This window comes from Esox lucius, chromosome 24 (assembly GCF_011004845.1).
Source record: "Esox lucius isolate fEsoLuc1 chromosome 24, fEsoLuc1.pri, whole genome shotgun sequence".
Lineage (NCBI taxonomy): Eukaryota > Metazoa > Chordata > Actinopteri > Esociformes > Esocidae > Esox > Esox lucius.
The window spans coordinates 10,342,460-10,369,432 of record NC_047592.1 but is presented as its reverse complement, the minus strand read 5'-3'; the positions used below and the strand labels follow the sequence as shown (position 1 = coordinate 10,369,432).

General features: G+C 43.1%; 1 protein-coding gene across 7 annotated transcripts in view; it reads right to left on the bottom strand.

Moving 5' to 3' along the window:
- Positions 1–26,973, bottom strand: part of LOC105029501 (serine/threonine-protein phosphatase 2B catalytic subunit alpha isoform) — a 69,787-nt gene that overhangs the window by 30,526 nt on the left and 12,288 nt on the right. For all 7 annotated transcript variants that reach the window (XM_010902891.5, XM_020043508.3, XM_020043507.3 and 4 more), the window contains exon 2: positions 4,360–4,560. In XM_010902891.5, the coding sequence (XP_010901193.1) occupies positions 4,360–4,560 (201 nt within the window). The remainder of the gene's footprint in view (positions 1–4,359; positions 4,561–26,973) is intronic.

The window sequence follows — 26,973 nt, the reverse complement described above, 5'->3', positions numbered from 1 at the left end:
AACTGCTCTAATGCAGGAATACACCCAACTGCAGTGCGTAGTTTAAGGCCCTCGGGAAATGTGGACCCAAAAGCATATGAAGCCCCTATTGGCCAAAACGCCAATGCAGCATGGGAAGTGCTATCGAGGGCTTCTCCTGAGGTCCCACTGGAATATCCACAGTTCCGGTAAGGACATTACCTGATGCATGGTCAACTGTGGCTGTGTTAATATTAAAAGTCCTTGCCATGAACACTGGATAATTGGGGCCTGCAACCGATCTGTGTGATACTTTGGCGTGGGCCACAAGATTTTGGGGGGAACAGAGCAATAGACCATATTACCCGTTTGTTATAAGTAATTAATTTCACATTTGCAGAACATGACATAGCATACCTACTTGTTTTGTATTGTACTGGCTGGTAAAACACTGGGGTGGCTGGGTAGATTTTTGACTGCCTACCACAGTGGCTGGAGAAGCACAAATTGAATTTGAGGCCCTGGTGTCAATGTAATCAAGGAATTAAACTGTTATTTACAAATGCAATCTCTTTTCGGGATTAGTGGTCCCATTTGCTGTCAAGTAATCTGCCACTTCAGTAAGGACACATGCATACCAGACACAATGACTTCAGTCTGGGTTTGGTTATACCACAGCGCACACACACACACACACACACCGGAAAAGGGCACGTACGCATGCGCCCGAATACGCATGCACGTACTCGCACAGACACCGGCAATCACGACAAGGCAAGAATCAAAGCCGGCCCACACAAGATGAGTAGGTGGGAATGCATTATCTCAAGCGAGGATTTGTTCTTGCCGTCCATCGTACCCCCACGCTACTGAACAAAAAAAAAACAAAAAAAACATTTACGGTCAGGTAACAGCAGCAGAGGCAAACGTGTGTGGGTGGCTGACCACCACTCAGAGTTGAGGCGGTGGGACCCGCAGGAGAGGACACCCGATACAAGCCCATCATTTGCCGGAGCAGATCAGTGAAATACCGGGGGCTCCACACTGAGTCTCGGGGGAAGAGTTCGAGCCCGGAGGGAAACAGTATACAGGCGCACGGCTCGCAACCTGTTCAGCATTCACGCATTGTATCTGAGAGACTCCGAATGGATGTCTGGTAAACGGAGGGCCCACTCCTCTCATCGGCTTGGACCGTTGAGTAATTACTGCAGTGTGTTTATGTAATAGCAATATGTGGCTGCAGGTTGTATTGTATGGTACAGCACAGAGCAGACTTCTGGTGCCTGACGGACTAACACCGTGGCCCCCATGATAACCCAGCTGCCATCTGGCAAAACCAGGTGTGTGTGTGTGTTTCGGGGACGCTGGGACTTAGGGACCGGCAGGTGGTGGATATTTAGTATTCAGCCAGAACATTTGTCAGAAGGAAGAGATTGAAAAAGGAGTGGTACTGAACAGTGGATGAGGGAAACAATGGCTTTATTCCAAAATAAAAATTGGCCTGGTGAAACACCCACGAGTGTGTGTTTGCATTCCTGTGTGTGTGTGTGTGTGTGTGAGTGTGTGTATGGTGTGGGAACTGTGTGGTACCTCACAATATGATAATATCCCAATGGTTAGGTCTCTGTACAGCAATACTGCTTTATTTTGCATTAATTTACATTTTCGCTAGCAGTTGCAGTTCAACTCAAACAATAAACACAACCAAGCACGTAAATTCCTCAGAAACACTCACTTCAGGAGATTTCCGGGTTTAAAAAAAATAATAAAAAAATAATAAGTGTTTCGCAGCACAAATGAATCTTTCAACTCTCCCCTCAGGTACTCCACAGCGCACACGCTGTAGCTGCACTGCCGCGCCCAGGTGAAAGAGTGCAGCAATAAAGTAAACATCAGAAAACCTTTGAAAACATTCCTGGCAGATTTTTCTGATGCTAAAAATCACAAGTTGCTCATACCTGACTTAAGCATGTGAAAGACACGGTACCGAGCCCTGTCTTAACACACGCTAGTGGGCTGGTGAAGTAAACATATCTGCCAGGGCCAAAATCTAACTGCCTCAATGCAAAAAAAAAGAAGAAAAATAGATTCTCGGTGTCTATCGATACAATGTGGTTGGGGAAAACCAGCGATGCTTTAAACGACTCCCCCATGTGTGTCATTGCCATATAACATGGCTGCTGAATAGGACAAGGGTCAGGTGGACGGGGGTAGAGGGGAATAAGGGTCAGGTGGACGGGGGTAGAGGGGAATAAGGGTCAGGGGGACGGGGGTAGAGGGGAATAAGGGTCAGGGGGACGGGGGTAGAGGGGAATAAGGGTCAGGGGGACGGGGGTAGAGGGGAATAAGGGTCAGGGGGACGGGGGTAGAGGGGAATAAGGGTCAGGGGGACGGGGGTAGAGGGGAATAAGGGTCAGGGGGACGGGGGTAGAGGGGAATAAGGGTCAGGGGGACGGGGGTAGAGGGGAATAAGGGTCAGGGGGACGGGGGTAGAGGGGAATATGGGTCAGGGGGGCGGGGGTAGAGGGGAATAAGGGTCAGGGGGACGGGGGTAGAGGGGAATAAGGGTCAGGGGGACGGGGGTAGAGGGGAATAAGGGTCAGGGGGGCGGGGGTAGAGGGGAATAAGGGTCAGGGGGGCGGGGGTAGAGGGGAATAAGGGTCAGGGGGACGGGGGTAGAGGGGAATAAGGGTCAGGGGGGCGGGGGTAGAGGGGAATAAGGGTCAGGGGGGCGGGGGTAGAGGGGAATAAGGGTCAGGGGGGCGGGGGTAGAGGGGGCTCACGTTAACCTCCACTCCCTGCCTCTGTCCCTCAGGCCGATTCACAACACACAACCAAGCTGGGCCCCACGTTCCATTCTGCTTCACAACCAATCACACAGAAATTATTCTTCGGGAAGATAGCGATGATGAATTTCAGGCCCAGGCCCGCCCCCCTCCCATTATCGGGGAATGAGAGCCATTGCTATACTAAAACAGGATAGGGCCATAAACACAGTATCACAGGGCATCAAGCATATTCGACGAGCACAATAAGAAACAACTAAATTACGCCATGTGTGCATAACCTACAAACCTTTAAAATAAATTTACTTCATTTTAGAAATGCACCGTTTTCTCTAAATGTTTTAAAACCCCCGTGCTTCAGAGGAGCACACACAATTAACAACCGCACTAACATAATGAAACCTACTGGGGTTGTGTAACGTTAATACGCTCTCCATGGACCTGCTCCTACCGCGATATAATGAGACGGACACAAACGTGCCACTCACACCGTTTTGTCACGGCACGTTAAGCAAGCACATAGGAAACCAATGCCCCGCTCTCCCTCGTTATCTAATAGGTGGACACCTCACATGGCGTTGATTTGCGATTGTGGCAGAGACAGTGGACACATTCACAGCACATGCACTATAACACTCAGCCACAAATAGAGAATCAGCAGGGCAACAGCTAGGCAGCCTGCCATCTCCCATCATCACCTTAATGGTATTAGCTTGAGTCCCATAATATCATGGGTTTGTCCTTTAACGGAATCATGGGTTTGAGTTCCATGCAAGGCTCTGTGTCTGCCAGGCTTTCAGCTGAATCCAATAGAACCCCTCGCCTGAAGCCTAGGCTTTAGCTCAAGGGGCTGACACATTTGCAATAAACATACATTCGTCGAAACACTGTCACACTAGCCTACTTTATTCTTCACATGTTTGAACTGCACTGTGTCATCCAAACCACATGCCTTTGAGCTCCTTGGCTTACTGAGGTGATTCTACATGTTATCCGGCACACATGAACAAAACTTTACACGTCCAGAGCAACGTTTGAACCAATTGTTTGTTATTAGCAGAAGTCCCAAAATGTATCTCAAAGTGTCAGAAATCAGAGAAAAATTACAAGTCCAATTAAAATGACTAATAACTTAAACACAAACAAATGTAGTTTATCCTAATGAATGTAATCAAAAATAATGAACGTTTCAATATGCTGCACTGGCTAACAATTTGTATATTCAATAAAAATATCATACAGTACAAAAAAAGCCACAACACGGCAAACAGTAAAATAAAATTACAGTAATTTACCCTTAAAGTGTTGATGTACGGTAACAGTAGGGCATTTGAACCTACAGCACTGCCTTGTTGGTCAGAATGGGTGAACAATTTTAACTGACACTAGGCCTTGAGTTGTTGTCATTAAAACACTGGTCGTGACTCACATATTTAGGAACTCGGAAAAGGTAGATTGAGTAAGGGCAAGCCAATGAGAGGGAAACATCCAATCACAGCTGTATGTCAGTATTCAGGCTAAGCAGTTTCCAATGAAAACGTGTGTGTGTGTGTGTTTGTGTTCTCTGTGAGTATATTTTTGATGAACCAATGTCCTGTGTGTTTCACAAACTGACCTGTCACAGGTGCCTCTATGTCCAGCAGGTTTTTCTCAGCCCTCAAGATGGCCGCTCCCTCTCCAATGAGCCTCAGGGCTACACTCTCCTCCACGCGGCCCTCCTTGGTCAGGTGACCTTTGAGCACATCCACTTTGGGCTTCCCATCGTTGTCAAACACCTCCTTGGCGGTGAGCCGATGACTAGGTGGGAAAGGGACAGCTGAGTGAGAAAGGGGAGGGGGACAGTTAGTTAGATTCCTTTCTGTCTGAAAAAAAATAGACTTTCTTAATCCCTTGAAACATTTTATGTATGAAATGGTTGGCGTTTCAGCAACATGGCAACCTGAGGACCCTGTAGAAATCCCCAGCATGGCTGGAGTCTATAGGACCCTGTAGAAATCCCCAGCCTGGCTGGAGACTATAGGACCCTGTAGAAATCCCCAGCCTGGCTGGAGACTATAGGACCCTGTAGAAAACCCCAGCCTGGCTGGAGTCTATAGGACCCTGTAGAAATCCCCAGTATGGCTGGAGTCTATAGGACCCTGTAGACATCAATCTTTCTTCGTTTCAGAGACTCCCATTTCTCTGGTACTAAAAATCTGCTTTCAGCGAATATCAAACTGAAAACAAACTGAAGGTTGAGCATACACCAATTAGGACTTTGAAATGAAAATAATGATCAATCATCAAAGCTAACATTATGCGGTCCCTAGTTAGTAATTGGTCTGTCGCTGCTTCCGCCTACACAATCCTCTTAGAGGTTCACCTTCCTGGCCCAAGAGGAAGCATGCCGCTCATTGACTAAGTACAGTCACCCCCTACCATGTCACACAACCCACATCGTAATCATCCTATCATATAAAACACGTCACAATCATCCCATCATGTATGAATAGCTGCACAGTACATGTACGCACCACTTTACACGGCTCTATTGAGGATAACCGCAAAATAGCCACCAGCCTGTTCAACCCAGAATATATGAAGTCACATTAATTAACATCCCAGAGCTGCGTCACTGCTAACGAGAGAGTAATGCGCTTCGCCAGTTGCCATTAGCTACCGGAACGCCATCATTGACTGAATCTCAAAGACCATAGCAATGATTTCCCTAAGGTGACATCATTTGTAATCAGAGCACCTTCACGTCAGGCTGTACTAATGAATGAATGAAAGAATAGGAAACGTCATAACGACGGGTTCAGTTCAATCCCCTGGTGTGTTGCACAGATCTCTTAGGCATCCAACACTTCTATGACAGATGGAAAAAAACGAAAACAGACAGCTATCATAAAAACTGACTAAAACAATTGACAAGCCCGTCAAGTCAACCTATTCTTACATCTCTGTACAGTGACCGCTCATCCACGTGGGCGTGCCTTAAACCCCAGCGAATGCGTGAGATAAGGTTACTAGAGGCCCCCCAACTTCTCAGCACCTGCTGTGCCATTCTAGCCATGGGCTTAAAGTGACAGCCTGTCTACATGCAGGCCGCCTGCCTCTCATGGAGCTGTCGGACACGGGCTCCCGTCCAGCCTCCCACCATGGCTGCTACATGCAAATACCAGCAGGGGTGGAGAGAACTCAGTATGCTGCTTCTTGGGTACAGTGTGTGTGTGTGTGTGTGTGTGTGTGTGTGTGTGTGTCGGTCCTCAGCAGTGCACGCAGGAATTCATTAGTGATTGATGGACTGCATCAACCATACTGTTGTTGACAGCTTTAAAGATGCCACAAACATACATTTCAGGGAAACTGAAAATAGATTTTTTTTCCCCTCAAAATGTGACTATACACATCCTTAAGTTCAAGCGCCAATCAAAATACTTTCCTCTGTTTTTGGATATTATGTCACATTTTGAGTGAGGAAACCTTCAGTAAAAATAAAAGAACATTTAAAAAATCTTGCAAATCTTTATTTGTAATTTTTTTATGGTTGATGTAAATCTTCCAAAGCGGAAAACTCCTGTTGCATCGCTGCCATTGATAAGAGAGATAAATTAAGTCCTTGTAATTCATTTCATACCTCTTGTAGAAGGACATTAAGATCTTGACCGATAATCCTTGCTGCATGTAAAATGCTCAGATTCAATTTGCTTAGCAGGCTGTGCAACAACATATCATGCATGCAAGTGAAAATAATAGAAGTTAGAATTGGACTCGCAAGGTAGTCTTAGTCGTTACAAAAGTAAATCTAGCAGTTGGACACACTTAAAATACAAAATGAAAAAAACCCCAATGCACTGTAGAACCCATCAAAGATTTTTGCACATTGGCTATTGTGATTAATAACAGCCTAATCCCCTGTGGCATATCCCTTTGGAAGATGGACATCCAAGTTTTGGTCTAAGAAGCATCTCCCATTTATAATTCTCTATTCAATCCTGTCTGAGTCCATTCTCATTTATTGTCAATTATTGATTTGTAAATTCTACAAAAATCCAATTAAATCCAGCACATTTCTATCTTGAAAATTTCCCTTCGGAATGGTACATGCTCCTAAACCGATCCTGCCTGTCTTCCTGGTTGTCTGCCTGGCTGACTACAGAAAATGACTCAAAGCTGGGCACCATTAGCTGATAGCTTTTATTAATTTACTCATTACTCAGCTCCCTGCCACGTAACTAGGCAACAGCTAGTCTAGAAGAAGAAACATTTCTCAACATTTATGTGAATTCTGAACATTCCCTTGTGATTTATCACACGCTAAAAGCAAATTAAAAAAAGGCCAATAATTTGCTATATTCAAAATGTACGGCAACATACAACTAATTCAGAGAAACGCTATTAAGATCATTATAACCTTTAACCTCAGAATTAAAATCTACTGTTCAGGAGTCAGAACTCCAGTACAGTAGTACCCCAGTCCTGGGTCAGGAAACCAGGTTGATACACTACACAACTACAATTACCGTCAGTTTTCATCTACCTGACTTTAAGTGGTATGGGTTTCCATCATCACAATGGCGTGGGAGTGTGGGAATGGAAAATGTCTTTTGGTAATCAGTGAAAAAGTGGGTGCATGATTGGCAAAAAAGTCAAACAAGAGTTTAACTCAGGAAAGCAACAGGCACGGCTGAAGAGAGCTCGCTCCAATCACTGCCATTTCTACCATTAGAAAGAAATGCTGTCCATCTCCTGCTTGCACAGAGAATTAACACTATACATTATTCAAACAACACCCCCTCATATTTTGAATGCATTATCCATCTCTCATGCATTATTCGAGGCACTCCAGGGAACGGCAACTAATTCCAGATTTCATCACATTGAAACTGCAATGCTTCATTATGTGGCACCACAAAAGCCTAATTGAAAATGTTGGCCAATTAAAAAAATGATAAAATCACAATTGCAAGAATATTTTCTAGATAAATTACCCTAATTAGATGACATTCCCTAGTATGCGACTTTCACTACATTAACAAACACAAGTACAGCTCACCAACTGCCTTTCAAGCCTATAAAAATGTGGTGCTTTCTAGAATAGATATCTCACATGTCCAGCTGGTAAAATAGCTTTCTTCTCCAGTGCTCCTCCAGTATATTTATTTGAAATTTTGGGGTAGGTCTTTCCATGTGATGCAACACCACGTTCTCAACAGAGTCCAAATAACAAGTGACAAGAATTTTTTTTACAACTACCAAACAACAACAACAACAACAATGAAACAAAACTCTAAAGCATTAACAGCATAACACTTGTTCTGAAAAACGACATGTCTCTAATGAACAACAATAATTTAACTAATACTGTACGCCCCCAAACGCACCAGGTTTCAGTGCACACAAACTTATGCTCATCCTGTAGGAGGAGAGCCTTGATCAACGCCATCATTATGTATCGGGACTCAAAACATTTCCCATGTGCCACATCTTATTTGAACTTGATTCCCTTTCCCAGAAGCATACAACTCGGCAGCAATTTGCTTTGTGTTCCACAGGGGAGACCTATGAGGATATAATACACAGCTGTCGCTCCTGTGGGAGGCTTACAGTGCCGTCTAAATCCATAGAAGAAAAGATGGAAGATATTGGGGCGTAACAATATCTTTTAGCTTCCGATATGATCTTTCAGAAAATTCATTATGCCAGTATTTGAAATAAACTGTATTTATCAATATCTTGCAACTAGGTCCGACCAATGAGCACGTTATGGCCTACTAAACAAGAAGCAGGTGTCTACACCTCCCTCTCTTCCTATCTCCCTCTTGTCCATCCCTTCTGGGGACATCTGACTAAAAGCTGCAGTCATTCAGGAACCGCAATAGGTACCACACTCGTCTCAAACCCATGTGGAATCAACAGGGTACTACAGAAGACTGTATCACATGAGAAAGTCATAGCACAATGCTAACGCAGGTCAAACCACCACATCATACATACCAATAATAACTCTGACCACCTTTCTGGTGATGAAATGGTCTAGTCAACCAGTTAGGGCAAGCTTACCCATTAAGCCCTCGTAGCCTTTGGTGAGCTGTGATATGGTAACACGGTCATGCGATTCGAACTCTTAATGGAAGTAGGAACAGAGAGAAATTCCACAACAAAGCCCACTTCCATCTCTGGATACAAATCAAAGAGAGAGAGAGAGAAAAAAAAAGCTTTTGTGTAGTTTAATGCCTTTACCAATACATCTGCTTTTCACATACATCTAGAGCCGGTTTCGCAGACACAGATTAAGCTTGTTTTTTTTGTTCCAGACTGCAGTAGGACTTAATCTGTGTCTGCGACACCTAATCGTCTTAAAATCTGACATTATGGGCTGGTTATTAAGTCACGGATGCTACTACTTCCCAAATGTCAATTTATAAGTTGCAGAAAACTGCTGCTGTATATGAGAAATTTTATTTTTCTTATATTTTCTGGGCTTTTTTGTGTAATTACCCTTCCTTAAAATCAAAGCAAGAGATTTTTTTTATTCCAGCATATATTCCCATTTGACTTCAATGTTTAATATATTTTGTCACCAACTGCAAAGATGGGTTTTATGAGCTAGCTCTCCCTTAACATGTCACAACCAGGACAGTAGCAGTAACTCTTGTATACAGCTCAGCTGTGTACAGCAATGACCTGCTCAATGTCAAGCAAAGATATCTCACATTTTCCAATATATATGACATTCTTTTATTGTTGAACAGAATTTAAATAGTTATACATTGATCATTTATTGGGAAATAGCAATTGGATTTCAGGTGGGCTTAACACTTGCAGTTTTTAAAGTAACTCTCCAGAACAAAGTGTATCATGATCAATATAAACTTTCCATAGTGTTGTGTTTATCCCGAACACAATACATTCAAAAGGCCTAGCTATGTAAAGAATGACAGGTTGAGTGGTGAAAAAAGTGAATTAATTGATAACAAAAATAGACTGTGTAAACATCCGCACGGAAAGCCCAATGTATTTGCAGTGTGTAGATCAGCATTTTACTATGAACAATTATTACACAAATTAACAAAGCAAACACCAGAAAAAAAAAAGAGGCTCCCAACATTGTTATCGGCTAGGCAACTAACTGTCATTACAGCTTACAGCCGGCCCAGAAAACAGCTACTTTCTATGGGTCTCAGATCAGAGAGCATAGCCGTGGCTACCCTATCATCATCAGATGATCAGCTTTCATCTCAGACATTGCCGGCTGAGTATCTGAGCAAGACGGGCACTCCATATCGGCTGACAGAGCACATGACTTGTACGCAGAAAACAACAAACAAAAAATACTTTTGCCCCAAGGCACCAAGACAAAGAAGTTGTAGCCAAAGTAATTTGCCATAACCGTGACACGTGCACACTGTTGACTCCAACGTTACACGATATCCGAAAAATAATGTCGCTAAAAGCACTTTCAGAAGAAATACAGGCATTTTAAATGGGCTTTTAATTCAAGTGTTTTGGCATGGTCTACAGGATTTGACAGTAAAATGTTGCAGAGCACAGCGCCTCTCAAACCGCAATGGGATTTGACCTGGGAAGAAAATGCTGGCAGGGCAGAAACAGGCTTCTACCCTGAGAGAGGGGGTGAGGCTTTGGCGGGCACTTCCCCTCTCCATCCCAAGTCACCACGCCAGCATTTTTTTTTTACCACCGATAGCCTCTGCACAAACACCAAAGATAAATACACGGAGCTACGCAACGTGTACCTCATGCCATACAATGCATTAACGCCCTGATATCGGCATCAGAATGCGACATCCCTACATGGTTTCACGCAAAGCTTGAACCACACGTAGCGGCTGAAAAGAAACCATTGGAAGATGTCAATATAGAAATTCACATCTTTCAAGATCTCAGACCTGAACCAATGTTTGCGCGGCTTTGGTGACTCATGAAACGAACCCTCGGGGCTCACAACCCCGAGCCATTCGGCAGACCTGGTCCCTATGCTCCAGTAATTACCCCCAAACTCATTCACTCGCTGTTGCCGCGCTTGAGCTCTACAGCCTACTGGAGCAGAAGCAGACAGCTTAGTGTCAAAGTGCCAAGAAGGCACTCAGCGAGTGGAGTGGACAAATGTCTACCAGAATCCGGGACTGATGCTCCCCTCCCGCAGTACCCCACTGCACATCAAAGCCTTGCGGTGGCCTTTTCCAGCGAATGTGCAGAGAAAATCAATGGCGAATCACAACATGACCGTAGTGGTGTAAGTGGATCCTACCTCTAAGTTCTCATCAAAGGCATCAAGAGTCTAGAAATGACTCATCAAGGAAAGAAAAAGAAACACGCCGCCAGTTCTTAAAGAAAAAGGTTTCCTTTATCCGGTGCTACTACCATCGAGGAAGAGTTATCCAGAAATGAACTACGGCAAAATTAAAAGGATTTGACCGTACAGGGGAATACATTTCTGGTAGGAAATATTTAAAGAGCTTCGTAGCAATGGGAATACTTCACTGGAAGACAATACTGAAAGGGTATGATAGTGCGTACTGAGGAACACCTCGTTCGTAGACGACTGAAAAGGTTTTGACAGCGATGAGAATCGCATTACCGCCAGAGGATATTAAATGGCTTTGTGTCAGTGAAATAGCTAGTCAGTTAGCAGTCGCCGTTGATAGCATTTCAGTGGGGCTCGTCACTTCATTTGGGACATTGAAGTATTTCTCACGCTCCTCAAAGACTGTGGCTTTTTTCAGGGTGATGGTAACTGTAGTTTGCGCGTGACAGGCAACACTGTGCTCACAGGGTCGCTGGTATGGGGACCGGCTCGGTCGGCAAAACGGTTACATCAGGATACTCTCGATACAGAAATGTATCGAGAGTATGTGTGTGGATGGAGGTCAGTTATGTAGTGGGCTGTGGTTCCTGAACCACTGGGGTTCCCAAATCACATCTCATGTCCTAAAAGTGCACTTCATTTGTCCAGGGCACATATATGGAAAAATGGGCCACTTGGGACGCACCCGGGATAAATGACCGTGGTTTCCCTACGGACCGGCCTCAAACCGTAATCTGTGCTCCCTCCATGTAGCTTTCGGCACCCCCCAGCCTCATTTAAAACAGTTACAAAGCCGCCAATCCATAATTCATAAGTCAGCAGTTTTCCAAGGAGATGCAATCTGTAGATAGGATGAAGGTGTAATAAATTCGGAGGTGAGCCCTTCTTATTTCGAACCCGCCCACAGTCCCCTCACAGAATGCATGGCACCGTGTGAATATAATATGGGAAGGTTTAATTCTCGGCTCACGGCCGCCACTTTCAATCACGGGCGATCTAAAAGTGAAGACAGCCTGAGACATTGAGGGATAGTGATTCTAACAAACATCTGCTGGAGTTGCACCCAGTCAGCCTGGGTTAACTAACTCCTCTCTAGTTTCTTTAACCACTGGCCAAAATTAAGTGACAACTGTGATAAATTATTACAGTGGTTTTATTTAACAGTTATCTGATCAGTTGTTAAATCGACCTCACACTTAGGTAATCAAGAAACTCAACAGCATTTTTGATGATTACTGAATACTGCATTTCGTATGACATTCTATACAGTTCCAGTACAGCCTGTATAGAATGTTGCACGCATTTCATATTCAAATAAATTAAGCTTAATGTTAATCTCCAAATCAAATGGGCTAGCAACAGCAACCTACCTTGTATATTTCAACCCGCCCCTAAATTAATACAGTTGATTCACATTTGATTTTGCCATTTGGCCCACGTTTCGTCATCATCACGTGTGTACGCAACGGCGGGCGCAAGTGGCACGCGGTTTCGTCTCGGGGGAAACTCCATGGTTGCACCTCTTGACCTTTCAAACACACATAACCAGGAACAAGGAAACCCTCGTGATTTTCCATGTCGTGCAATATGGATATGAAGTACAAGAACCACGGTGCTCATAGCAACCAAATGAGCTCGTCAGTGGTGGAGCAGCCGGGTATCAAAGGGCCTTCAACTATCAAGGCCAGTAGTGAAGGGTCGTTTTTAGACAACTGCTCGCAGACAACGGCTCGTCCATTGTTAGCATCTACATAAAATAACGAGTGGGTTTTGTAGTAACTGGTGTGCTTTCTGTTTGTAGAACAGCAGGAACAGGATTGTTCTGTGCTTTATGCTACTGGGTTGTACAGGAAAGCCCAGAAGAAAAAGGGTCAGCTTTTCATCCGGCTCATATGGTAACACGGTCATGTGGTCGAATTCACCGCTATTCATAATGTCACACATATTTGTGTCAGTTCTTTAATGCAACACTAACAAGCAGCTACTACTGTATACTACATACTACTACTGTTACAGTATACTACATATGTTGTATACTACAACATACTACGGTTGTAGTATACAGTCTCATTTAAAAATGCATGGGCTTTTGGTGATGAAGTTACATGACACAGCAACAAAGTAATACTTATAAGCATAGTTGTTATGCATTTTATGATTGTTATACTAGCACAGTCTTGCATTTCCAGAAATGATTTGTTTGTCTGGCTGTAGTTACATATCACAGGAGGCTGTGATTTGGAATTACTGCAATAACAATAATTCCAAATCACACATTTTATGAAGTCAACTAGATTACCAAGCTAGCTACCTGCTGCCTGGTTAGATGCCAAGACTGTCTAGAGTCGTAAAAGTCGCTACAAATATCTCCTTTAAGGCCTGACCCTAATTAAAAAACAGATGCTGAATGTCAATTTTCATGGTGCGATTGTGACACCGTTACAGGTGCAAGCTTCAGACGTTCAGAAAGCAAGTTCTAGACAATTCTACGTATTAGCTGAATGTGGTCTGTGGTGAGGCGGTTTACTCCTGGGACAGTGCCAATTGATGTGCACACACACACACACACACAGACACAGACACAGACACAGACACAGACACAGACACACTTCCAGAGGAAAAGTAGGATGCAAATTTAGGGGAATGCTGCTAGAATGTCAATAACTAACTTCTCCATAAAGGCATGACATTCGGACAAGCCTATTTTAGAAGTTCATCGTGATATCAAGGCAAACTAATTGTATTAGAGCTGCTTTGTGCGAAGCACTTCAGTTCATAAATATTCCAATAAACATTTTCTTAAAAAAGGCACACAACTCAGCAGGGAATTGTATTCAAATCAATGTTTAATTTGTTCATGTTTTCTAAAACTATTCTACATTTGAAATATAGCAATTTTGATTGCCTTAATGTTTAATACCATTTCGTCCCTGGGGTATTTGACTCAAACAGGGCTGTTTTTATGAGTAATTACAAAAGATAATATTTTAATACCCATTTTAATACGTAGTCAGAATGCTGAATAACCATCCCATCCTCCACATCGCACACAAATAAAACACATGTCAATTGTATGATATGCATTTCTACCTAATTTATTTTTATTTTTAAGTATAATGGGGTTGCTACGGAAACAGAGCAGCAAAGCCTCAGTCTTATCTCTCATCTAATCCATCACAGTAAAACAGTGGCTTTGGAACGAGACGCCCATGGCTAAGGTGTTTTGACCAGGTCACCCACGGGTCTCCCACAGGTCTTCCTACGGCGAACGGACACCGTGCCGTGTCACACCGTCCCACACGGAACGGCGGTCAGAAGTCACGTCCACCCAGATGGACCGGACTACCACTGAGGGGAATGTCTGACTGGTGGGCGAGGCGGCGGCGGCAGTGGCCATCGTGGGACACACACCAACAATAGATACACTTAAAAATAAATAGCTTTTGCAATATGATCGTAATGACTGTTATTTGTTCATTTGCACTTGTTGTTGTTCACTCTGAGCATTTTGTTATTGCTGAATATTTCTGACAATGCTGGTTATTGTTGTTCTTGATGTCACCTTGAATGGTGCTGCTACTGTGTAGTCTCCTGTTGTTATTGTACCTCTAGCTTTAGCAATACGGTTGTAATAACTGTCATGCTAATAAAGCTGAATCTCTCTTTCTCAGTATTGTAGGTTACAATCTCTCTCTTCTTGAATAAATATTTCAATTTTATATTTTTTTATAAATTAACACATGGCTATCACTGTCCTCTTCCATTTTCAATGCCACAATTTTTGTTATAATCTGTAAAATGTTACATTTAATTACGAAAACACTGGAGGCAGGTAGCCTAGAGGCCCCTATTTTAAAGCAATACCTAAAAAAATTTAGAATTATAGTTTTTTTTCAGTCTTTGAGGGATCATAGCGAGGTAGCTAGTAATTTCTCTCTCTCATTCTCTCCATGGTAATTAGTTTTTGTCTCAAACTGGGAAATAATCTTGGTAGATTGCATGATTGTTCATCCATCTGATGTTTGAAGACAATTTGCAAAGGTGGATACAAAATGTTCATAACCTGATGCTGTCAGACCTTTCTAACTTGGCCAGCATGTTCCTTAGAATTCTCCTGTTAGTTGCATGCAGTTTTACAATGTTATGTCATTTATTTTGGGATTTATGATCATTTCAAACTATAAGTGGTAGGTAGCAGAGGCCCTATCAGATGGACCAAAAATACAGATACTTTTTTTATAACACTTCATCTGTTGTGGGAATTGATTTCCTTATTATAGGAAATTAATAGATACAATCCATATACATTACAAACAACTGTAGATATGTGTTATATTATGAAAAATATAGTGAAAATAACTACACTTACACGCTGTTTTACAAAGTTAACTAAAAATATGTCTAAACTGTGTTTTCACTAAATTAGGTTTGATGTTTAGTGTAGAAATTGCTATTATATACAATGTAAAGTGTGAATTAAAGTTACATTTTTTGTTTTGTTGTCCGATAATCATCCGTTTACATCCCAATAGGGCCTCTTGGAAACCTCTCTAAATTTTAACCCTAACTCTATTCCACAAAAAAATCTTTTAACTCATTTTTTCCTGCTGTATATTGATAGATGATTTAGAACATGCTATGACATAGCATAAGAACTGTAAAGGTAAACAACATCATTTTAATGTTCTCAGATAATCATACCATTACAACCCAATAGGGCCTCTAGGAGACCTCTCTTAACCCACACAATAAAATGTCCCTAAATGCACAATGCAACAAAAACAACAATAGGTAACCATTCCAACCCGGTAACCTATTTACTAGACACTTGTATCTACAAGATATGACAGTATGAGTCAATATTACTGTGGAATTTTGATGTTATTGATCCTGCAAATTACCCTTGAAAATGTTCAATTCATTAATATTGAACAACCCCTGACCTCAGTGAAAAATATGAAAGCTTGGGACTTAAGACTTGTGCTTTGAATATGTCAACAGGGGACTATGTCTGAAGAAATGGGTGAAGTGGCTAAGCTAAAATGTCATAAAATAATTATCAAGATGCATATACAATGTTGACTAGTTGAGACCACACTTGACATGCAACCATCCTAAAATAACAATAGGTAACATTCTGGAACTTTTTAAGACTTGTGCTTTGAATATGTCAACAGGGGACTATGTCTGAAGAAATGGGTGAAGTGGCTAAGCTAAAATGTCATAAAATAATTATCAAGATGCATATACAATGTTGACTAGTTGAGACCACACTCAACATGCAACCATCCTAAACAATAGGTAACATTCTGGAACTTTTAAATTGTCAACTACACACTTATATCTATAGGTTGTAACAAGATGAGACAATTTTACAATGGAATTGTTCAGTTATTGATCCTGCAATTTATCCTTATAGTATTAGAGTATTATCCTTATGGAACGACCCCTGACCCCTGTGTAAAATATGGAAGCTGGGGAGTTGAGACTATTGCTTTGAATATGTCACCTCGAAAATAGTCTTGAAGGAGTTGCTGAAGTAGCTTGCCTTTTTCCAAACCCAAAATAAGGGAGGGAACTGGAAAGGGGCTGGGGAAGTCAGTGCAGTCATGTAGGCAGGTCTCCCTGAATAAGACTGCTTTTGACATTGACCGCCTCACACAGGCTTCTATGATAAGCACATTCATATTTAATTAATTGTTAAAAATACCTCCTCTGCAGACACAAGTGTTGAAAAACTCTCCCATTGGTGGCCTCAGAAAGACAGATTTTGAAACGCTGGTTGAAACTGAATTACATTTTTTTAAAGCGTGAAGGCTGATTCTGCCAATCTCGACATAGCACTCTCCAATCCAGACCGGTGGTGCGCTCAACAACCTCGCTCAAACCTTGCTCTGCTTTAAATCTGAGTGTTCCAGAGCCACTCCACCAATACAAAACATATTTTCCAGACCTTTCACTTTACAAACACACACCCATGCCTCGAAATGAAGATGAAGGCTTTCTAGCACGGCGCCATTATGGGAAAACATTTCACACAAATCGCTATGTATTACACACTGTACTATACCAAACACAGATATTATTGTGTACTGACTGTCTTTTCCATGTTTTTAGCAGCCCACTACAGAGCAGTGCCATCTTAAACACAGATGTCGCCATGTTCTTTACAGCGTGACCTTTCCAGTTCCTAACTGAAGTACCTCCCCACCTACAACAACTCCTTCACTACAAAGCCCAGCCAGCTGACAACGCCCTCTTGAAGCTGTTAGTTCACTGGTTGTAGTGCCGTGCTAAAGCCTGACACAGGATTAGCTTTCATTAGACACCGTGCAATGTAATCGGCTTCAGAGCGTAACCGAGAGACGACAAAGAGCCTGGGGTGGGGGGTGGGGGAGGGGGGTGATGACCAGGTGTTTCTGGGGGAAATCCATTTCATTAAACTGCTGCTAATGTCTGAATAAAGTTTACATTTAGCAAGAAAAAAAAAGAATATATGCTGATGCACATTACTACAAACACATTACAGAAGGATAACCATGAAGAAGACACCTACTCTTAACCCATGAGACATATCCACCAACCCTACATTTCAAAATGGGTAAAAAATAAATAAATAATGCAGGTAAATATTGAAAGTCATATTCTAAGATTTCAATTAAGTCTGACAAAAAAAAAATGATGTTCTGCGATGCCTGTTTTGACTTTGTATATCAGCACAGCTCTAGATCAGGATATCCCAACCTTTGTACAGAAAGGCTCCATATTTCTCATTTCATACACAATATATATTTCTTCCCCTTTTCTAAAATGTTAAATTTGTATTGGTCAAATAGAAAAGACGCACTCTTCTACTGGTGTCACTACGATATATGATCATCTCTCTTTAAACAAACAATAGCAGACATGGGCAAGCAAAACTACCCTGTGTCATTTCATGGTTGTTGACATTTGGTTCACGCAATTTCTGTTAAATGAGAAAACTGAATTGCGTTAGACATCTAAATGGCCTTTATATTATTAAAGATCCCAAAAAAATGAAATGATAAAGATAAACAATCTAGTTACACATGAAACACGCTTTGATATGGGTAAAAATGATATAAGCACCCCCCCCCCCCCCCCCCACCAGAAAGCCCTGGGAATCCCTGCTTCAGATAACATCCCTCTGAAGGACTATAAGGGCATTGGCCCCGCTCCCCTCCCCACCACACCCTGCGCTGAAAACGAAGGTCAGACTGGAGGGAAACCGAAGAGCATGTTTGGACTTTGCTCGCGGCGCAAAACCTGGACCCGGCCCCCGCAAACAAGAAGTACCTCTGTCTCCCTCCACTGCCACTCTCCATCACCCTGTCAGCTCGACCATTCGGGGGAGGTTGACGACAGCGGTTTGAAGTGGGGAACACGGGTCCACGCGTAGATGGCGAGTTCCCCCGGTGGCCAGACAGCCACTTTACAAAGGGGCCCTTGTTGTTGCTGGGCTGTTTGGAGAGACAAGTGACATTCTGAAGGATGGGCGACTCGCCATAGAATAAGGTGTAGAGAGGCTGTGGATGTTTCGTGGTGTTGAGAAACACTGTTCAGTGTGGAGTTGAGTGAACCTCCTGAAACAATGTTATTCTTTTATTTATTTATTTTGGAAATAATGGATACCTATGATTTACAGTGGGGAGAACAAGTATTTGATACACTGCCAATTTTGCAGGTTTTCCTACTTACAAAGCATTTAGAGGTCTGTCATTTTTATCATATGCACACTTCAACTGTGAGAGACGGAATCCAGAAAATCACATTGTATGATTTTTAAATAATAATTTGCATTTTATTGCATGACATAAGTATTTGATCACCTACCAACAAGAAGCTATCACAGACCTGTTCTTTAAGAAGCCCTCCGTTTCTCCACTCATTACCTGTATTAATTGCACCTGTTTGAACTCGTTACCTGTATAAAAGACACCTGTCCACACACGCAATCAAACAGACTCCAACCTCTCCACAATGGCCAACAACTGTTGGCGCAATTATTAGAAAATGGAAGAAGTTCAATATGACGGTCAATCTCCCTCGCTCTGGGGCTCTATGCAAAATCACCTCATGGGGCATCAATGATCATGAGGAAGGTGAGGGATCAGTCCAGAACTATATTTCACACAACCTACAGATGCCTAATGACCTAATCAGAAAAATTACAAAAAATTACACTTTGCAATAATTTATCAAATTACTGTGAATGCAATATCCTCGTGCCGTAAAAAGTAAGTACATCCCATTTGGTAGGAATAACACTATGTACTAGGTATTTTTGTAATCAGTCACATACATTGAAAAAGTAAAAAAAGAACATATCTGCTTCAAGTGTGTGACTTTTTAGGGCTTTCTGGCATGTAAAACCTGCATTATGTCTCCCTCATAATTCATTTAGGATTCAAATCTGGGCTTTCACTCAGCCATTCAATAACCCTCCACTTCATATTTTTTGCCATTCAGGATTTGTGGATCCATTTTCAGTTTAGCCTCAGACTTTTGGCAGATGGTCTCACATCCTTCTCAACTACTCCCTTGTACAACGCAGAATTCATGATTAACTTAGGACTACATTTTCCAACACAAATCGAAGATTATTTTCTTGTGTAAACTTGCAGATACAGAAGGCTCAAGACGCCACTTTCCAAGGTAGCGTGCAGTACATTTTCGAATGAGCCGAATGTGAAGAGAATTGTGTTGGAACTGTATGAAGTTTCTGTGCAGTGCCCACACATATCACTCAAAATTCCTGTGATTAACGTCCGCAATCATGTGTGGTATGTCTCAAACATGCCGGTTTAAATTAAATTCTACAGAAATGTTTAAGCCAGACAAGACAAGTCTGCCTAGTGATTCTTTCTGTCCCTCGTAATGTAAACAAGCCCCTTAATGTTGGAAACCTGCTGAGTTCCTGAGGTAGCAAAGCAGACCCAAACCATAACGCCGCCCCCCACCCCAAATTACTTGACATTTAGGTGTCACATAACTTCTGCAATAAGATTTCCCACATTCTCTGGGCTTGATGAAACCTTGTGCATGCCAAGATGTTGCTCCGAGCAGGCAGCAGGTAACACTATGGGAGGGTTTTGGCCCAGGCATTCCAGTGAGAGACCCTAAAGTCTGCCCTGGAGTAAGAAACCTGACGCAACATGCTGCCCATCGAAAAGTTCTACACTATATTCTCTAAACAGGATATTTCATGACATTGTAGTCTTCACACGATCTGTTACGTGGTCGCTTTGCTCAGCACAACACTCATAACTTAATAGATTAGAAAAAAAAGCTTCCAAGAACCAGTGTGAAGTGAAAGTAAACAAACACAGAAATGAGGAGGCACGATGCCAAAATTTGCTAAAACTCCTCATGTTGTTTTAAATTAATTCACAGCTTGCCTTACGGTAAAAAGATGGCACAACAGAAGGGACAATCGCACATCCCGAGGATAGGAGTGCTACGCCCGCTGGCATCCCTCAATTTTGGCAATTCTAGAATGCAATTACTAGACCGATACGGAGGGAACAAGCTCAGTCTATTTTCACACCCCCACACTTAGCAAACAGCCCAAAGGCATCAGTACCACTGTTGCAGTTAGCTGACCCAAATACAACTGGGACTGAACTGCAGATTACATTCCTCATGATTAATTAAAACTCCCGCCTCAAACCGAGCAAGCACAAAGTAGTAGGAAGGTTATCTTGGCTTTGGAACATTCTCAGCTCATTTAAAAAAAACTTGACAAACATTTGTTGTACTTCACTGGTAGTTAGCTATAACGTCACTCTGCATTTTACTTAACAGAACCTTTCCCAAAAGTTTAACCATAGTTCAATTTTCTCAAATGTTCTAGAAACATTCTTCAACTGATTTGACATTCGGAATTTTCTCCAGTACTCAGGGGAAATTTAGGAATAGGGTGACCCCCACCTCTTACAACCAACTAATGTGGAAATGGCATTAAAAAATGTGGAACTGTCATTTAACTGCAGATGTGTGCGGCTCGGGTGAGAGTTGGTTAGAGTGTTGGTTAGAGTTACCAGTGGTGGCAGGGCCAACAGGGTGCATTGTGGCTACAGCTAGCCAGCCAATAGGACAGCACCGTGGATTAAGGGAGCAGTTTGGCTATACTGGTGGCCAGTTTGGGGCAAATAAGGCATACAAGCAATAAATATCCATATTTCAGATGAAAAATCAAATTTCATATGGGTAATAATATCCATTATTACCATAATTGCAAAAGATTACCACACACCTAGACATCAAATCCTTGTGAAGTAAAGACCTTTGTAAACAGCAGATGTGCTCAGCTTAGGCACAAGTGTGGTTTGGTAACCAGTGCCGGTTGGAGTTACCAAACCTGGCACGGTCAGAAGACAGCTGGCCAGGCAACGGGACGGCATAGGCACAGTCAGGCTCCTCCATCCTGCCAAGACAGGGCCTCTACCATCCCGTTTCCCCCTCTGGTCCCAGAACGCACCCCCCTCCCACACCCAACACCCACGCGCTCCATGTATCTAGGCCAGTGCTCTATGGGAGCGCCAGTCACAGCTGTTCCTTTATCACCTGAACGGACGGGATCGATGGAGGGGAAGGGAGATGGAACGGGGGAACCTCTCCCGGGCTGTGAGATAACTCTGACTCAGCAACGTTAGCCCAGCCGCCCCCGTTTCAATTACATAACCCCTCAGGAGCTAAAAGTGACCGTTGCTGTAAATCAGTTTACCTCCAGGCCTGACCGCCACATTGTGAAAATAGTGTCACCATCTCTCTCTTTCTAAAGAAGTCACACGGTACCACATTACATTAAAACTCACCATCTGTGCAGATTTACTAGCCGAGGAGATTAAACACGGTGTAACTTTTCATCCCGGGAGGTCTATCCCAAAGCCTCGTCTGGCCCTCCAAAAGGAGGGCCATGCGCCCCCTGTTAAGAGGTCTAGAGGACAGCAGGTTGACCGGTCAGACTGTACCCTCCATCCCTGGACGTTATTAAGTTGTATCGGCAGGGTCTGCTCCTGCCAACCGATCAGCCGGGGAATAGTTCACGCTACAAGGAGCGGTGCCCCAACCGTAGAGGTCAGGTGAACCAAATCTCACCGAGGCATTTTAGGGGATCGGGTCATCTGTATGTGCAGGTCAAGTGCAGACGTACCTGTATGTGGGCTGGGACTCACTGAGGTGACATACTGCCATCCAAACGGGCCAGTTGATTTGTATCTCGATTTGGCCGTCGTCAAGACGTGGCGGCATTCCATCTGAGGGATCGTGTAACAGTCTATACTGGGAGGGAGAAAGCAGCCCTGACCTGAGCATCATAAGGCCCCCCCCCCCCCCCGCAAAAACATGGATATAGACAACCTTATTAGCTCCCATGATACTGACGGTTTATCCCCCAGTCCGAGTATCGAAATGCATCCTTCCCTAATGGACACCAGCCTATGACTTTACAGAATTCCCCTCCCCCCGACAGCAGTTAGGAGTTCAGTCACGGGTGGAAGAGGTGACCCAACGGGGGGGAAAAAAATAAATAAACCCCCACCGCCACAGCACTCTGAAGCAGGTGGTGACTCAGGGATAAGTGCTGTCCAGCTCAGCTGTTTGAACAAGGACATCGTATATTCACAGTGTCTCTCATCAAAAAACATGACGAGAAGAGACGGGGGAAAAGACCGGCTCTCACTACACCTCGTTTTCAGTCTGACGAAGGGTGGGGTGTGTGTGTGTGTGTGTGTGGGGGGGGGGGGGGGGGGGGGGGGGTGTTAGAAAAGTGAACACGCTTGATTTAGGTGACAGGCAAGGACACTGAGTTGAGTTAAGGGTCCATGTCTGGTAAGCAGCAGAGCCCTTCCCTCAACCTTCAGGGGCTTGGGGGAACGTGATAGGCTACACCACACCGAGAGCCATACCGGACCTGCCAAGAAGAATGACAAATAGTGGGCATGTGTGTTCAACTAGGGAGTGGCAGCAGAATCCATTGCAAACGGGCCACATGTTTCTGTTTGTGAGGGTGGTTACAGTACTACTTTATTTATACAGGACTATTTCATATTTACTCTACAAAAAAACATTACACAACATTAACTGAGTGTAAGGTCTGTGCCCTGTTCACGTCATTCCTCACCGGGAACCGGCGCACCTCCTAGACTGCAACCTTCCACTCCACATGAACGCATCACTCGTCCCGCCTCACAATCACCAGAATACTGATCACCTGTGTCACTTCCCTGTTTCCTTTGTTTTCTCCCAGTATTTAGTTCTTCCACTCCCGGTCTTCTGACTGTGAGGTATCGATTGTTAGTTTGCCGCATCTTTACTAAGCCCTCTTTCAGATTGCTACAGTTTTGGATTTTGTGTACCGACCTGCTCCTGCCCGATCTACCTTTTGACTGATTCCCAGTCTAGTCCCTATCTGTGCTTTTGCCCGTCCATTGGATTACAGTACTTTGACCTTCTGCCTGCCTGTGACCTGGACACCTGCTTAGCCCTCTTGTATCTCAGTTTGTATCTGTGCCTTCTGTGTATGACCCCAGCCTGTATGTCTGACCACGTTTCTACTGTTCCCCGTTGTCAATCAGAGTGGCGCACACCGTAACTGGAGCCACGACACCTGCCTCCGTCTGGTCTCGTTACATTGAGGAGCACTAAGACTTTATAATGACGGTGTGTCTGTCAGGTACACAGCTCTTTCTGGATGTTGAAATCAACAAATGACGACCAGAAATACTCCCATCCATTCATCCCCTTCCTCACAGGCGTTCTGCGGTGTTAATGTTCCCTAGAGACAGACGTAATCAATGCAAAGAGAAGCCTGACCATTGGTCAAAGGCCGTCTTAATGGCACGGATGGAGGCAGTGAAACCCGACTTGTAGCTGGTGTGTTATTTATTAGGGCCCGAACAAAGTATTTTTGCAATAGAAAACCAAAATGAGTGGTTGTTATTGGTTTTTCCGTGTCTGCCTCCTGGTGCCAAACATTGTTAAAAAACAGGAATCCGGTTACAAAGATTAATGAACTGCAAAAAAATACATATGCATACCTACCAGGAAAACTGGAAAATATAGTCATGGAAAATAAAAAAAATACAGGCATTTGACTAATATACTAAATTTTATTAGTCCAACATTGTGTGTCTTGAAGGTTCACAGGTTTATTTGTTTCATGCTTGTCAAAAATATACATGTTAAAACAAGACCTTGAAAGATGATCAATAAGTGCCGTTAGTTCAGCCAGGGAATATGAGTGGGCATTGCCTCAGCGAGCACCAACCGACGTCAGGATCGCTCCTAACACCGTTTCAAGATTCCCTAATCTAACATGGCGGTTAATTTAAGTCGGTCAGGTTAGTGATGGCCATTCGAGGCTTCATTACTGTTTTTCTAGCAGCAGAATATAATGCTAGCAGCGCTAACTCAGATTTTCATTTTTCAAAATAAAAGCCATCGCGGAATTATATGGCAATATAGTTCATCTAGTCTGTACATTTTCTATTTAATGTCCGTTCCAATGTTGTTCTTGTCTGTTCTTTTTTACAGAATAGATTGTTAGCTAGATTTGCCTTCAATTATGGCTTTTATTGTGATAAAGAAGATCTGAGTGCTGCCAGCATAACATCCTGCTGCTGAAATAATGCTAATGAAGCCTCGAATGGCCACCATTAGGTCAGGTTGCTCACTCGGTCTGCTGCTCTTACTGGTCATCTGAGCATGAGGCTTCTAGACCCACCCATCACCCCGACCTAAACCCTTTGGTTCTGCGTTTCCTTGCGCGGGGGGATTGCTAATGATACCTTGCACAATACCTATGGATATTGTTATTATTAATAATATTACATTATTAATGTTGTTACAAGGAGTTTTGTAGACACAGCAATGATGGCAGTTAGCTGCCCCAAAGGAACAGAACCTAATGCCAAGACATCATATGTTGCATGGTTTCCCTAATAAATCATCCAATGAATACGTGCCGTTTCCTGTCTAAATTGAAATTGCAGCCGCACTGTTGAGATTCAGACTAACGAGAGAAAATGTTGCTAAAATATCATGTCAGATGATTCACAGGAGTAAATTCACAAGCAATTGTTCCACCACATCTAAAACAAAAGTTGGGGAATCCTCCCTACAGGTTATCACTGGTGGATCCTAAGATCTACCTTAGGTTCCCTCTTTGCCATAGACATAATAAGACATCATTAGCTAATATAGTGTCTATAGTGTCAGGAAGTGTCTGGGGAGAGGGAAGTCTGGGCATCTCTGCTTAGACTGCTGCCCCCGCGACCCGGCCCCGGATAAGCGGAAGATGATGGATGGATGGATGGATGGCATTAGCTAATATAGTAAGTATTAGGTCACAGCAGTACAATGTTTTGTACTACAGGGACATTAGTAGATACAGCCAAGCTAGAGCTGATCTGCTGAGGGAATGTCCACTCTGTTTTTTAGGCTGACTTATTGGACTAAGTCAGTAGAGTTAGTCTGAGCCAGAGGCAGGGGACAGTCAGAGGGATGTGCGGGACAGTGGAGGGATATTATAGAACAACCCTCTAAACCGGTTTACTGTAACATGTACTGAGGTCTATTGTAAGCTGTGTAACAACTAGCTTATTTGTATTCGGTCCATTGTTTTGATTATTCCACAATAGCAGAAGTTCCTGTGTGTGGTTTTACACATGGCCACCCTGGCATAAACAGATCTGAAATGCTGTCTGTACAAAATGTCTACTGCGCTTGTCTGTCTGTCTGTCTGTCTGTCTCCCTTGTGATAAACTCCCTTGTGATATATTGTTGGTTAACATTTCACTTTATCTGGAACCAGGTTTTATGGTCTGATGAGAATAAAATGCTGCTTTTCGGCTTAGCCTGTAGGGAAATGTATTCCCTAAAGGTGGGTTTGGCATAAAAAGTAACACGGTCATGCCAAAATGAACCTAATCCCCACTGTGAAGTATGGTGGTGGATCGGCGATGTAGGCGGATTGTTTTACTTCCAAAGGCCCAGGAAACTTATTTGGAAATATCAACTACATCGGCAACATGGACTCCATGACATATACCACAGGATTTTAAGCCAGAACCTGTGTGCTTCTACCAGAAAGCCAAAACTGTTTCAACGATCCAAAGCTTTTGCAATGGTGACTGCAGTCCTCTGACCTTAAATCCCAATGAAAATGTGGGGTGAGCTGAATAGTTAAGTCAAAAAAGCAAGTACCAAGGACTCTGAAAGGTTTGTATAGAGTTTCTGTATAGAGGAAGGGTCTCAGGTCCCTTTCTACGTGTTCTCCCACCTCACATGAAGGGTGAACAAAGTACCAAATGTAGTGGTGCCAATAACTGTGAAACAGATTTAGTTTCTCTTAGAATAATTTTCACTCAATAAACAGATATTTTAAAATGTGATAATTCTGAGAGTAAGATCAAGCTGATAAATAACAATACGTTTTCGCAGCCTTTTATTGTTCTTATTTGCCTAAGGGCAGAAGGCGTCTTATTTAAAACAACACTTTCAGGCTGAACCACAATATTACAGGGAAGGTTTGATTTATTTTTAAATATAACTCTAGTTCCAAATGAACACAGCGGAGGATTCTGTAAACACCTCATCTCCTAACAATTTTCTTTAAGGCAGTCGGATTATTTAAAGGCTTTGCTGATTGGTCAATCAAATATATAGCTCCCCGGCTGTTGCTCTTTGAAAAGGCACAAAATCAATTAGGGCAACTGGGACACAGAGACAGACACACTATCCTCTTCAACCTTCTGCCTGGCCTTCATGTGTTAGGTAACAGCGGATGGCCCAGGGCAATTAACATCTGTTTATGATCCGACTGCACCTGACTAACAACCGTTTCAGTTTGCCAACATGTATTTGTAGAACAAACTGTGGTTTAGATGTTAACGA